The sequence below is a fragment of the Oryctolagus cuniculus genome, chromosome 20 (genome assembly GCF_051225735.1).
Source record: "Oryctolagus cuniculus isolate XC-2025 breed Fujian yellow rabbit chromosome 20, ASM5122573v1, whole genome shotgun sequence".
Lineage (NCBI taxonomy): Eukaryota > Metazoa > Chordata > Mammalia > Lagomorpha > Leporidae > Oryctolagus > Oryctolagus cuniculus.
In genome coordinates, this window is record NC_142886.1 from 22384896 (window position 1) to 22399313 (window position 14418).

The 14418-nt window shown below is 47.8% G+C and overlaps 1 protein-coding gene across 35 annotated transcripts in view; it reads left to right on the forward strand.

The window, feature by feature from the left end:
- The window catches only part of SIPA1L1 (signal induced proliferation associated 1 like 1), a 437830-nt gene that overhangs the window by 404786 nt on the left and 18626 nt on the right, over positions 1–14418 (forward strand). For all 35 annotated transcript variants that reach the window (XM_089322259.1, XM_051826282.3, XM_089322258.1 and 32 more), the window contains one exon: positions 2886–3328. In XM_089322259.1, coding sequence (XP_089178385.1) covers positions 2886–3328 — 443 coding nt within the window. The remainder of the gene's footprint in view (positions 1–2885; positions 3329–14418) is intronic.

Genomic DNA, 14418 nt, shown 5'->3' on the forward strand with positions numbered 1-14418 from the left:
CCACTCATCAATTGCCGAACATTTGAGTGTTGGGTTTTTTTTGTTTCTTTGTTTACTTTTTGACTAGTAAGAATGATACCCTTGGGGCCAGCGCTGTGGAATAGCAGGTTAAACCACCATCTGCAGCGCTGCTGGCATTCCATGTCTGCACTAGTTCGAGTCCTGGCTGCTCCACTTCTGATCCAGCTCTCTGCTAATGCACCTGGGAAAGCAGCAGAAGGTGGCCTGGGTGCTTGAGCCCCTGCACCTACTTGGGAGACCCAGAAGAAGCTCTTGGCTCCTGGCTTTGACTCACCTCACCTCTGGCTATTGCAGCCATTTGAGGAGTGAACCAGTGGATAGAAGATCTCTCTCTTCCTCTTTCAAATAAATAAATAAATAAATATTTTTTAAAAAGTATCATTTTTAAGACTTATTTATTTATTTGAAAGTCAGAGAAGGAGAAGCAGAGAAAGAGAGAGGTCTTCCATCTGCTGGTTCACTTCCCAATTTGTCACAACCGCCAGAGCTGTGCCAGTTTGAAGCCAGGAGCTTCCTCCAGGTCTCCCGCACAGGTGCAGGGGCCCAAGGACTTGGGCCATCCTCCACTGCCTTCCCAGGCCATAGCAGAGAGCTGGATCAGAAGTGGAGCAGCAGGGACTCGAACTAGTGCCCATATGGGATGCTGGCACTGCAGGCAGCTTTACCCACTATGCCACAGCACCAGCCCCAGAATGATACTCTTATAGTGGTATTCTTTCATTTCCCTTGGCTATATGAGGGCTCTTCAAAAAATTAATGGAAAATGCTTATTATGAAAAACTGTATTTCAGCTGGCGCTGTGGCTCAATAGGCTAATCCTCCGCCTTGCGGCGCCAGCACACCGGTTCTAGTCCCGGTCGGGGCGCCGGATTCTGTCCCGATTGCCCCTCTTCCAGGCCAGCTCTCTGCTGTGGCCCGGGAGTGCAGTGGTGGATGGCCCAAGTAATTGAGCCCTACCCCATGGGAGATCAGGATAAGTACCTGGCTCCTGCCATCAGATCAGTGCGGTGCGCCGGCCGCAGCGCGCTGGCCGCTGCGGCCACTGGAGGGTGAACCAACGGCAAAGGAAGACCTTTCTCTCTGTCTCTCTCTCTCACTGTCCACTCTGCCTGTCAAAAAAATAAATAAATAAATAAAGTATCTTGAAATTTAAAAAAAAAAAAAAGAAAAACTGTATTTCAAAAATTTTTTCAGGGGCCAGTACTGTGGCATAGTGGACTAAGCCTCTGCCGGCCATGCCAGCATCCCATATCAGCGCCAGTTCATGTCTTGACTGCTCCTCCTCTGATCACCTCTCTGCTTATGGTTTGGGAAAGCAGGGGAAGATGGCCCATGTCCTTGGGCCCCAGAAGAAGCTCCTGGCTTCAGATGGGTTCAATTCTGGCTGTTGTGGCCTTTGGGGAGTAAAGCAGCAGATAGAAGACCTCTCTCTGTTTCTAACTCTACCTCTCAAAAAAAAAAAAAAAGTTTTTTCAAAATAAGTTTCAAAATAAGAGTATATTTTAATTCCATTTTCCACAAACTTAAAAAAAAAGATTTTCATTTATTTGAAAGGCAGAGTTAGAGATTTTTCTCTCTACTGGTTCACTCCCCCTAAATGGCCACAATAGCAGGGGCTGGGTCAGGCCAAAGCCAGGAACTTCTTCTGGGCCTCTCACATGGGTGCCAGGGCCCAAGCACTTGGGCCATCTTCCACTGCTTTCTCAGATGCATTAGCAGGGAGCTGGCTTGGAAATGGAGCAGCTGGGACTTGAACGGACACCTATACGGGATGCCAGCATTGTAGGCAGCAGCTCAATCCACTACGCCACAACACGAGCCCCTTCCACAACCTCGTCTTCCACATCAGGCCCTCCCACGTTTATACTCCACTCAACAACCTTCATTGCTGTCTGCCTTTTTGTCTGCAGCCACCCTGGTGTGTAGGAAGTGGTGCCTCGTTGTGCTTTAGCTTGTTTAGATGGTATGAGCATCTTTTCATGTGTCCATGGGCCAGCTGTACAGGTGCATCTTCTTTGGAGAAATGTCTAGTCAAATCTTTTGCCCATTTTTAAATTGGGCTACCCAAAACACAAAAGCTTTGAATTCTGATGAAGTCCAACTTACCTATTTTTTTTCCTTGTATTTCTTATGCTACTGGTGACACATCTGAAAAACAAGTGTATCATCCACAGTCCTGGAGCTTTCCATCTTTGTATTCTTGTAAGAGTTTTACAGGTTTAACTCTTACGTTGACATCTTCCATCCTCCTTGAGATTGTCTTCCTGTGTGATCGGGATTGAACTTCATTCTGTTTTTTGCACGTGGATTCTAGCTGTCCCGCCACCGACTGTAGAAATGACTGGTTTCCCCCACTGAGTAAGCCGGCGCCCCTGTGGAAGTGTTACCTCTCAACCCTCCTTGGACAGCCATCTCCTGAGTGGGTACCGGGGACTTAGTCTAAGATTCAGCCTTCTGTTTACTCTGTGTGGTGGGGCTTTTAGAATCCAGCCCTTTGGAAATAGTTCCTTTCTATTTTAAGACATAACTTTTAATGACAATGCAGATTTTTTCCTGATTAAAATAATCTCACATTAAATAAAAGTTAAAAAAAAATTGTAATATGAAGTAAAAAAAAAAATAGAAAAAAAATAATCTCAGTACTTTCGATGCTTCAGCATAAATCCAGTGTCAGAAAATGTATTCTAAAATAAAAATGTTTCCAGTGCGCTTCTGCCATGCCCGAGTCACTGTTTGCCGGGCACCTCCTGTCTCATGTGACCTGTCATTACTGAGACCTGACGCCTGCCGGACTCTGGCGGGACACCCAGCGCACAGTGGTTGCTGCTCCTCGCTCACATACACCCCTGCTGTTTCCCTCACAGTCGGACAGCCACTACTCGAGCCACTCCAGCAGCAACACCCTCTCCAGCAACGCGTCAAGTGCCCACAGCGATGAGAAGTGGTACGACGGGGACCGCACGGAGTCCGAACTCAACAGCTACAACTACCTGCAAGGCACCTCCGCCGACAGTGGCATCGACACCACTTCCTACGGCCCCAGCCATGGCAGCACCGTCTCCCTGGGGGCTGCCACGTCGTCACCTCGCGCAGGGCCAGGCAAGGAGAAAGTGGCACCGCTGTGGCACAGCTCCAGTGAGGTAATTTCCATGGCAGATCGGACGCTGGAGACAGAGAGCCCTGGCATGGACCGGAAAACGGAGTCCTCGCTGAGCCTGGACATCCACAGCAAGAGCCAGGCCGGCTCCAGCCCTCTGACCAGGGAGAACAGCACTTTCAGCATCAACGATGCCGCCTCCCACACCAGGTAAGTAAGTGCCCTGCACACAGCTGCCATGACGCCCAGCCTGGCCCCAGTCCAGTGTCCTGGCCCCATCACGTGCTTCGCTCCATGTGTAAAGAAAGGAGATTGTTCAAGTAGTACAGTCATTTTTGTATACTTAATGCCTTTGATTTGCCAGCAAAATACTTCAGCCCTATAATCCTAATTCTTTATTTTAAATGTTAGAACATTTTACAGATTTATTCTTTGTATGGTTGGAGTTGATGCATATTTTTTAACTTTCCTGACTACATACCAGAGTAGGTGCAGAACAGAGAAGTTTTGTGATTTTGGCTTTCAGGTAATGATAGAGAATATTATAGACTGGACTGGTTTTTGTTTTTTAACATTTATTTTACTTGAAAGTCAGAGTTATACACAGAGAGAGAGGGAGGCCTTCCATCTGCTGGTTCACTCCCCAGTTGGCCGCAGCTGCGCCAATCCGAAGCCAGGAGCCAGGAGCTGCTTCTGGGTCTCCCACGTGGGTGCAGGGGGCCAAGGACTTGAGCCCTCTTCTACTGCTTTCCCAGGCCATGGCAGAGAGTTGGATCAGAAGTGGAACAGTCTCAAATCAGCGCCCATATGGGATGCCGGCACCACAGGCAGTGGCTTTACTCGCTATGCCACAGCTCCAGTCCCTGAGACTGTCTTGAAGATACTTTTAAAAATCTTACCCATATCTTTAATATGAGAGGCAAAGGGAGAGAGAGCCGGGCTCTGTCCGCGCTAGGGACTGCAACCTGGAGCTGGGAACTCAGTGCAGATCTCCCACATGGGTGGCAGAAGCCCCATCATTCAGGCTGTCATGGCTGCCCCCCAGGGTCTGCACCAGCAGGAAGCTGGAGTCAGAAACCAGAGCTAGGGATGGAAACCGAGGCCCTTGAGTATGGGACACAGGGATCAGCCTGCTCCTGAAGTAGCTGCGAGGTCGAATGCCTGCCCCAGATCTTGACATATTTGTAAAAGACCCATAGAGCGTGGTGCCAGGGCTGAGCCCGTGTCTTGCACAGCCTTCCTGAGAACAGCACTTTCCTGATGTTTGTGTGGTAAATTTTTTTCGGTAATAGGCCCCTGACAGTGATGGGTTGAGGGTGGGAGGTGTCAAGCAGATGTAGCTAAAATTAGACACAGCCCCATCCACCTTTCAAATCAGAAAATACACATTCCCCTATACGCTTGGATATCTTTCCACTAGGCAAAATAAACACTGTTCTTCATTTCCATGTATGACAAGATTCTTCCTTGTAGGGAGGAGGCGTCCTGTGCTGGCTCTTTAGGCCTCCTGATCTCTGCAGTGGTTTTACCTCTTGCTTCTCACGGTTGTCACTCATCCTCTCTGCTGCCTTCTGGGTCTCTTTTATTATTATGCCCCAAGAGAAAAGCCTGAGCTACGTTTGTTTTTTAAATGGGAATCCAGGCACATAATCTGCCCTTGAACCCGATGACCGTAATGAGAGGGAACCTCTGCTACTCGCTCTGGGTTTGCTTTGGGTCTGTAGTCTCACTGATAAGCTTGTTGAGCTCCCCTTCTTTTTAAAATTCCAGGCACCGCGGTACAAAGCACTTCTCAGGTTTTGTTTGCATTTGCCACTACCACAGTGTGGAGTCAGAAATGATTGTGGTAGGTCTGGAAACTCCATGGCTCATTTCCAAAATGAAACTGGAAAAGTAATCTGTGTTGTTGAGTGTCGGGCATCTTGTGACTGTTGCTCTTTGGAAAACAGAATGCTGGATTCAACTAGGACAAGGGAGGTGTTTGGGAAAGTGGAACAGAAAGCTGGGCATCAGATGCCTGATAATATAAACATCGAAAATCACACCAGACAGAACGATAGCCCGTGTTTAGACTGTGCGCTGATTTAGAATGCTTTTCAGAGCAGGTTTCTAGGATTAGCTTAACTCCCATTTCTTTGCTTTCCAATTCTCTGTTTTGAAAGGAGGACACTTTTTTTTTTTTTTTTTTTTTTTAAGATTTTTATTTATTTGAGAGGTAGAGTTACAGACAGAGAGAGGGTGAGATAGAAAGGTCTTCCAGCCACTGGTTCACTCCTCAAATGGCTGCAACGGCTGGAGCCGGGATGATCCAAAGACAGGAGCCAGGAGCTTCTTTGGGATCTCCCGCTTGGGTGCAGGAGCCCAAGCACTTGGGCCATTTTGTGCTGCTTCCCCAGGCCATAGCAGAGCGCTGGATCAGGACATGATCCAGTGCCCCGATACCTGGGAAGGTTTTAAGCAGGCTGTCGCATCTGTGCATCTATCTCTAGTCCAGTCTGATGGCAGGACAGTAGGTTGTAGACATCTTGTCTCGCATGGCATCACTGTAGAGTAATGTTTGGAAAGAGCTGGGGCCCTGAAGCCAAAACATGGGGCCACTCTCACCGTCTGACAAATTCCAGGCCATCCACAAAGTCCCCTGGAAAGGAGGCACCTGGGTTTGCATTGTCCAGTGTGCTGACTGGAGCTGCCTGGAGGCCTCAGAGGATTACCTAAATCTTCTGCTTCACACAGGCCTTGCAGAATCATTGAACTTGTCACTTGGAAGTAACTCTTCTATTGAAAGTCACTTGGTGCAGGGAAGAGAAGAATGTGGGCTTTCAGGGAGGGTGGCAGGGCTTCCCCCCACCCCCATAGGTTTAGTCACCCTGGTTTGCAGATTCCTGCAAATGAAGATGCTTTGTGACTTGAGCGTGTTGATGTTGGCACAGCAAGCTGGATAATCAGAGCTTTCGCAGCCTTCCTCTTCTGGAGGCAAAGGGGACTTAGCACACGCCACATTGCGAGAGAAACTGAAATCACAGCAAATTAGAGTGTTTGTGTCCTCAGAAGACAGGAACGGCAATTAATGTGGAGATCTCTTGACAGTGCATAAAAAAGCTTGTACCTGGGACTCGGTGACAAAATCTAAATTACGGTGATTAAGTTCCCCGGCACATTTCTGGCTGGGCTCTGTTCCTACCCCTCAGTCCTCCAGTCTCCCTGTGGGTGATTGTGCGGGTTTTATGTAGCACTCATGAGAACCGCATTCGTGTGGGCTGGTAATTACAGAGGCTTGTTATGTTGAACATCATTAAGAGAAGCTATACATTCTGATAACTTTTTACAATTAAAAGAGTCTGTTAATTGTTCTAAAGGGTCACTCTCTAGAATGTATATGTATTTTCTATGACACTGGAAATTTGGAGATGAATTTTTTCCCAATGGCTTTTGGAAGAGATCTTAAAGTGATTTGTTTGTTCAGCATAAGAGAGGTGAAGATGGCTCTAATTTTAATACATTCTTCCCAACTGGATTTGTTTTCTCTTAGAGTTCTGGCCTTGACAGTACGCAGTGCCAGTTCATAGGGCAGCCAAGGGCCTGCTCCACAGCATCCGTGCTGTGGTCCAGCTGGCCACAGGTGTTTCTGACTGGGAACTGGATTTAAAACCACACATTATAAAGCTGAAAGCCCCTCCTCACTCAGGAACACTGACCTGACTTGTCCTGGCCCCCCTCATTAGCCAGCCATTCTGCTTTTCTCAGAACTTCCCTCCCTGACATCTCTCAGAGCCCTGAGGCCAGTCTGCACCCCAGTTTGAGGTCACATGCGCGTTTTCATTGCTGCCCACTCCAGGATTGCTCACCCAGTCTGCTCATCCTGAGCACCTTTGCCAGGCAAGTACCCCGTGATCATAGAAGGTGCTTGATAAATCATGCTTAATACTCCCATTTTGTGCCCGATGACTCAAGGCCCCTGCTAATAAACTGGACCATAAAGACCCTTCCATTGTCACCTCCTGACTCTTCCGGAAACCTGTTACATTTTGGTGCTCACTCTACAGGTGTGTTGGAGTTGCACAAAACTTGGTGTAGAGGTGTGGATAAAAGAGCATAAAGTCCTTGAGCAACACGAGTTTCTGGTAAAGTCGTTTCTTTATGCAGGCTGCAGCAAGGAAGAACTTCATAAGAGCTTGCTTGCACTTCTAGGTCAGGATCTGGGTTTGTGTCTGCCACTTCCGGCCCATGGGGAGACACTGGTTAAAGGCCTGGCAAAATGCCTGCCCGTGGCTGTCACTACAGCGCAGTTTCCCCACTCTGCTTTTGCTAGTTGACCTACTAAGTTCACCGTTTGTGCCTAAAAAGCTCTATTGAGAGTACAAGAGAAAAAGGGCTGCTCGTGTGTGGTTTACACTGACCCTCAAGGAGTGGCTTGGGCTGTGTGTGAGAGCTGGCGTGTTGAACCTGCATTCGCTGCTCTCTCCCTGTCATCCTTTGCATGTGAAAATTGTGCCCTGCTTAGAAATTACTCCGTTGTCCTGACCTGTGAGATTCCCTCTCTAAATCTCGGTCTACCTAGAATTCTCTGTAACTGCCTCTGCACTACATTTCTATGAAGGTGAACTATTATGGACTGACTCAGAACTTGAAAGCACAGCCTCTAAAATCGCAAAGGCAGAGCCTCTCCTGAAAGTTGTGGTCGGCTCCCTTTGCCTTGGCCTCGGTGTTGGGTGTGGATCATTTTCAGTGCTCCTGTTGCTCTGTGGCGGTGCACACGCTGGAGCTCAGGATGATGTTTTCCTGTGCTTTTGTAATTACAGAACTGCACATGAACTGACCCAAGCTATCTGGCCCTGTTCCTGCCAGCTTATGGGGAGGTTGGCTGTTTTATCCAGAACTTTAGTTGCTTTGGGTTACCTCAGAGACTGAAAAATGGGTCCACTGAGGGCGAAATTTGAAGTGTGTGTAGAGAAAATGAACCCTCTGTCAAGCCCTGAGTGCTTGCTCAGAGCTCACAAAGAGAGCATTGGCCACGGCTCAGTCCTGTGAAGCAACTCAGCCGTTCATCCGTTTGATGGAGTGAACACAGATCCTCCAGAGAGAGTTCAGATAGAGCAGCGGGTCCGTTGTTTCTCACATTTAAAGCATCCATCTAGGATGAGAATTTATGCAGCTACTTTATTTTTTTAGGAATGATTCCACAACTTTCCAGAGTAATTTCTGTGTGTAGCAAATCCCCCTGTTCAGCACTGTGTTCCATTCCTCTAGCTGCAACTTCAAGTAAATGATTAAGAGCTGAGTCTTTGCTAAACATGAAGACGGCTTCTGACATCTAAGAACTATGGGAAGATGTGCTTGGCTCCACTTGCCTTAACCTAATTGTTGAGTGTAGGTCCTTGCTCTAAGTCAGTCATTTTAGAAAAAGGAAGAAGAAAGAAACTATTATAGCCATCCACCTCCAGGCAAGTGAAGAGGGCAACTTTGGAAAAACAGATTTCTGTTGTGAAAGCCAGGTTCAAAGCTCAGTTCTACCTTTGACCAGCCATGTGGCATTTTGTCAATGATACCATTTCACCGAGCCTGTTTCTTATCTGTAATCTAATAATACCTGGTCCACCTACTAAATAGCTTCTTTTGTGTGTGAAAGGTTATCAAATGTATCACAGATTATAAATGGCCTTTTAAGAGGAAAGGTTTTGTATCATTTCCTTTTTATGCTCTCCTGTGTTAACACAGTTATCTTGTTACTTTTCCTTCAACAAGCATGAGCCTTTTATTTAAATATTTATTTATTTAAAAGAGTTAGAAAGAGGGAGAAATGGGAAGGGAAGAAGGGAGAGGGAGGGAGAGAGGGAGAGAGGCAGAGAGAGAGAGATTCTCCATCCACTGATTCACTCCCAGAATGGCCACAACAGCCAGGGCTGAACCAGGCCAAAGCCAGAAGCAAGGAGCTTCGTCTAGGTCTTCCACATGGTTGGCTGGGGCTCAAGCACTTGGACCAACCTATGCTTTTCCCAGGCCATTAGCAGTGAGTTAGGAAGAAGAGCAGCCAGGACACGAACCAGCACCCATATAGGAGGCTGGCGTTGTAGGCATTGGTTTTACTGGCTACACCACAGTGCTGGCCCCAAGCAGGAGTCTCCTAAAGCTCCTGTACCTGCCCCTGGTTGTGTTTCAACCTAAAGTTATATTTCTCTTCTCAAGCTTCTTGCTTTGTTGTTTATCCTTTTTAGATGCCACATTGGATGTGGTACTCTTCTCAGCTGTGCCCAGTGAAATGGTACATTCACGGGGCCAGTATTGTGGGCAGCAGCGTAAGCCCTGGCTCACAACACCAGCATGCATACCAGAACGCTGGTTCAAGTCCTAGCTGCTCCGCTTCTGACACAGCTTCCTGCAATGCACCTGGGAAGGCAGAGGAATACGGCCCAAGTACTTGGACCCCTGTCAGCCAGGTGAGAGACCAGGATGGAGTTCCTGGCTCCTGGCTTGGTCCAGCCCTGGCTGTTATAACCATTTGGGAAGTGAATTAGCAGATGGGAGATCGATCAGTCTCTCGTGTTCTCACTTTGTTGCTCAAATAAATCTTTAAAACTGATAATGTTCATAGGTACCTGGTTAGCTCCTTACTTAAATAGCTTAGCATTGCAGACTTAATGCAGCTTGTGGCCCACTGTTACCCCTGAGGCCTCTTCCGCATATGCCTGGGCACTGATTTCTCCATGCTATACAGGTCAGTGTACCCTCCCTTGTACTTACTCAACCCCTGCTTCCTATAGATGACAGTTTTTCCTTACTGTAGATTCCTGGGTGTCCCCTTTGCCAGCTTAGCCATCCCTACTTCACTTGTTTGTCCCCTCCGCCATCTTTGGGAATCAGTGTCTCTAGAAGCCCTCCTGATGGGCAGAGCCCAGCCCTGGATGCAGTACAGAGCTGATTAGTGCAGAGGGCGGCGGGAAGGGCCTTCCATGTGGCGCCGCGCCCGGAGACTTGGTATTTGTACAAGCCGTCACACAAACCCAGTCAGCTCCCTCCCCTTGGGATCGAGCCAGCATTCAGACTTTGCCCAGATTTTGCCCCAGCTGTGTGACACGAGACTAACTGCTGCTCCTTCTCCCAAAGCCACCCCTAGCAGGCCCGGCCGAAAATCCATCCCCAAGTGCTCCCATGGGCAGCCTGCAGGAGCACGGGCAGCGTTCACTTGGGAGGTGGCAGTGCAGAGGTTGAGCAGCACTTTCCCAGCACTCAGGACTCTGACGGGCGGCACTCAGGCTCCGTTTCTTGGGAACATTGGGTCAGCATGAGACATCTGCATGGATTGAGGAGGTGCCTCCGATACCCTGGAGCCTCTTGTCCTCCTTTGATGTGAGGCACTGGGTGTCTCTGACTTGCTGATCATGTCCTGGAGGAACCCTTCAGAATCCCAAGGTGGACCCATCCTTTAGGAAGGGGGAAGTGCCCTAGAATTGATGTAAAGCCTGAAATTAGTGGTCTTTTCATGTGGAATCCAGGGACTCCCTGGCAGATTCTTAGTGGCTCCAGCGTAGCCATGCTTACAGGTAAACACGCGCTCTGTACGCTGAGGACAGTCACTTCCGAGTATAGCCACCACTCTTCTTTTCCTCCTTGTTACCGGCTCATTAATGTCCTGCAGTTCTTACGAAGAGATCTCACTTGCCCTGGGTAAAACAGAATGGCAGCACATTGAATTAACACAAAGTCTCCGTGATCGCGAGACAGCCCTGTCACACAGTCGCTCTTAAAAAGTGTGACGTTGGCCGGCGCCGCGGCTCACTAGGCTAATCCTCCGCCTAGCGGCGCCGGCACACTGGGTTCTAGTCCCGGTTGGGGCACCGGATTCTGTCCCAGTTGCCCCTCTTCCAGGCCAGCTCTCTGCTGTGGCCCGGGAGTGCAGTGGAGGATGGCCCAGGTGCTTGGGCCCTGCACCCAATGGGAGACCAGGAAAAGCACCTGGCTCCTGGCTCCTGCCATCGGATCAGCGCGGTGCGCCGGCCGCAGCGTGCCGGCCGCGGCGGCCATTGGAGGGTGAACCAACGGCAAAGGAAGACCTTTCTCTCTGTCTCTCTCTCTCACTGTCCACTCTGCCTGTTAAAAAAAAATAATAATTAAAAAAAAAAAAAAAAGTGTGACACTGTCAGCACTGCAGTGAAACCCACTTCAGAGATGCTGGGGCCCAAGGCCAGCAAGCGAGGTACAGCTGGCCCAAGCATGGCGTCGCAGAGGCAGGAGGAGATGGACCATTGCTGAATGGGAAGAGTTGAGGGGCAAATGCAGTCATGTTTGAGCACCCGGAAACACCAGAATCCTCCAGAAGTTTGTTAGCTTATTGCTGTGGGGCCAGGGACTCTGCGTGTGCATGCAGCCCTGCAGATGGCCACAGGCCAGGGCTTGAAAGCACGGCCCCTCCGGCTTCACTTTTCCTGTTCTGGACAAACGTCAAGTTGAGTTTTGACCAAGTCACAGCACTTGAATAATCCAGCTGGATCCAAGCTGCAGTTCCCAGGGGTGTGCAGAGTTGGGGGGACATTGTGCTGGATCTCCCAGGCTCCACCCCAACTCATGAACATCTCTGGGATTAGGACAGGGACTGTGCTATTTACAGGAGCCCCGAGTGATGCTCTCCTGCCCACTGAACACCCCCTTACTTTGTGTACATTGACAAAGATGTACCAGTGAAAGCTTTGAATCTGTGTGTACCTTTGTTCCCCAATCTAAGCGATTGCTAAGTAGAGCTGTCTTGATTATGATCAGTAAACAGTTGTGTGTGCTGGTTTTTCATACCTGGAAGCTGGTGTCAGCCATTGTGCTCTTAGACAAAACCAGGAATCAAGGTCAGTGGTCTTACTGAAGCAGTCATCCTTTAAAGAAAACACTTGTAAATAGAAGCATAAATTTAATAATTTCTAGCATTACAAATCAACATCTAGTTTGAGGGGCTGACATTGGGACATACCAGATAAAGCCACAGCCTGCCGTGCCAGCATCTCCTGTGGGTGCCAGTTCATGTCCTGGATGCCCCACTTCCAATCCAGCTGCCTGCTAATTGCCTGGGAAACAGTGGAAGTTGGCCCAAGTGCTTGATTGGAAGTGTGGAGCCCATATGGGATGCTGGCTTCCCAGGCAGCAGCTTAACCCGCTACATCACAATGCTGCCCCCTTGATGGTTTCTTTCATCAAGAATTGAGTGCCTCCAGTTGCCAGACTATCCTGAACCTAGGGAACAAAGTAGAGACCCAAACGAAACATTGTCCATCCTCGCAGAGCTTACATTTAAATAGGGGAGACAGACCATCAGCAAAGAAAAGATTGAATTCATACAAGTCGAACATACCTAATCTGAAATTCCAAAATACTCGAAAAATTTCATATCTGACATGTTGCCACAAGTGGAAAATTCTGTACCATGAAATTTCTATTTCATGTGAAAATTATAAAAGATACTGTGTCAGTACAAAGAAATGATACACTGAGATGATAGATATGTCACGGAACCCTGATCTGATGATTAAGCATTGTATACATGTGTGGAAATGTCACACTGTACCCCATAAATGTGTACCATGAAAAGTATAAATATTTTGTGTAAAATTACCTTGGAGTATGTGTACGAAGTATTATATGAAACAACAAGGTTTCATGTTTGGTTTGGAATGATATCCCTAATGTATGTGCAGACACTCCAAAACCCAGAAACAGACAAAATCCAACACACTTCTGATCCCAAGCAGTTCAAATAAGGGAATCCCAGCTTGTAGCAGGCTACATAGTGACAGATGCCAAGAGAAATACTGTGTTTGACAAATATTTTAGTGGGAGTCTTGTGTTTCTGGCATTTTTGGCTCTATCAATGCCGGCCTTTACAGGTGCTTACTGGAGATGCCTCCCCAGGAGATAGTGGGCGTGGTTAAGTTCCCAGTCATAGAAAGCACCCCAAAAGCTGTACGGACCGTGCATGCTGCTCTCTCCCTCAACGCTTCTGAGCCTCTTCTTTGATGTTCCCTTTTGTGCAGTACATCAGGGTAAAGCCAGCAGGTTATTTTGGAGAACGTGGAGGAATGCTGTGGAGGTGAATGCACTCTGCAGTCTACTTTGTCTTCTGGCGAGTTGTTTTTATTTTAACCAAGCATTTAGTCTCTGAAAGGTCCAGGGTGTTAGAACAAGTCTAATTACTTTTTATTATGTTTTGTGGAATTTGAGCCCAGTTCCTCTTCCTTAGTTAGAAAAATACAGGCAATAGTACTCCTTGGTCTCAAATGAGGTGACCCAGTGGGTGTGGCCAGCCCTCCAGGTTGTCTCTCTCTCCAGACAGAGGTCCCGGGGCTAACCCAGCTTTGTGTTGGCCATTGACTGTTTGGCAAGCATGTTTGAATTGACAGATGACACTCATACAGAAAAGGGCACATGTCATAAATGTATGTGTGGGAGAATTTTCACAAAGTAAGTGTGCCAACGTAATCACTATTCAGATCAAAAACCAGAACACTGACAGCATCCAGACACCTACCCCCATGCCTTCCCTGGGCATACACTCCTTGTCCCCATGGCAAACACAGTCCGGAATCCTAAACACGTGGGCTCATTTTGCCTATTTTTGGACTTTATATAAATGGGGTAATAACATGATTTACTGTGTGTCTTGTATCTTTATGGTTTACCCATGTGCTGCAAGTACCATTATTTCCATTGCTATATTATATTTATATTGTAGAACATCCTGTAACTAATGTATCTGTTGATGAATATTTACATGGTTTCCAGTTTGGAGGTGTACCAAATCCTTATACATGTACTTTGCTAAACATGTATCTATATATATACATTTCTTTTGTGTTTCTAGCAACATTAATGCCATGTCATAAGATACACAGGTACATTCGTTCAGCCTCCACAGAGGCCGTGAACCAGGTGGCTGACGTGCAAGCCAACGACACTTGCACCTGCAGTCTGAGCAGTCCAGCTGCTCCACATCCTTTCTGGCATTCGCTGTTGTAGATCTGTTATTGTAGCCATGCTGGTGGGCATACAGTGGTCCCTTACTGTGGTTTTAATTTGCATTTTCCTGGTAACTGATGATGCTGGACATGTTTATTGGCCTTTTAGATTACTTCTTTTGTGGAATTCCTTTTCAAGTCTTGACCCGTTTTTCTGCCGGGATTCCGCCTTGTTGGTTTGTAGGAGTTGGTTACCTGCTCTGGATGTATGTTTTGCATGCAGTCTCGCTGAACAGAAGTTCTTTATGTTGCTGGGCCTCGGTCCTTTCACTTGGGGTCCTATTGCAGAAAGCTCCTCCCCAGGATCCA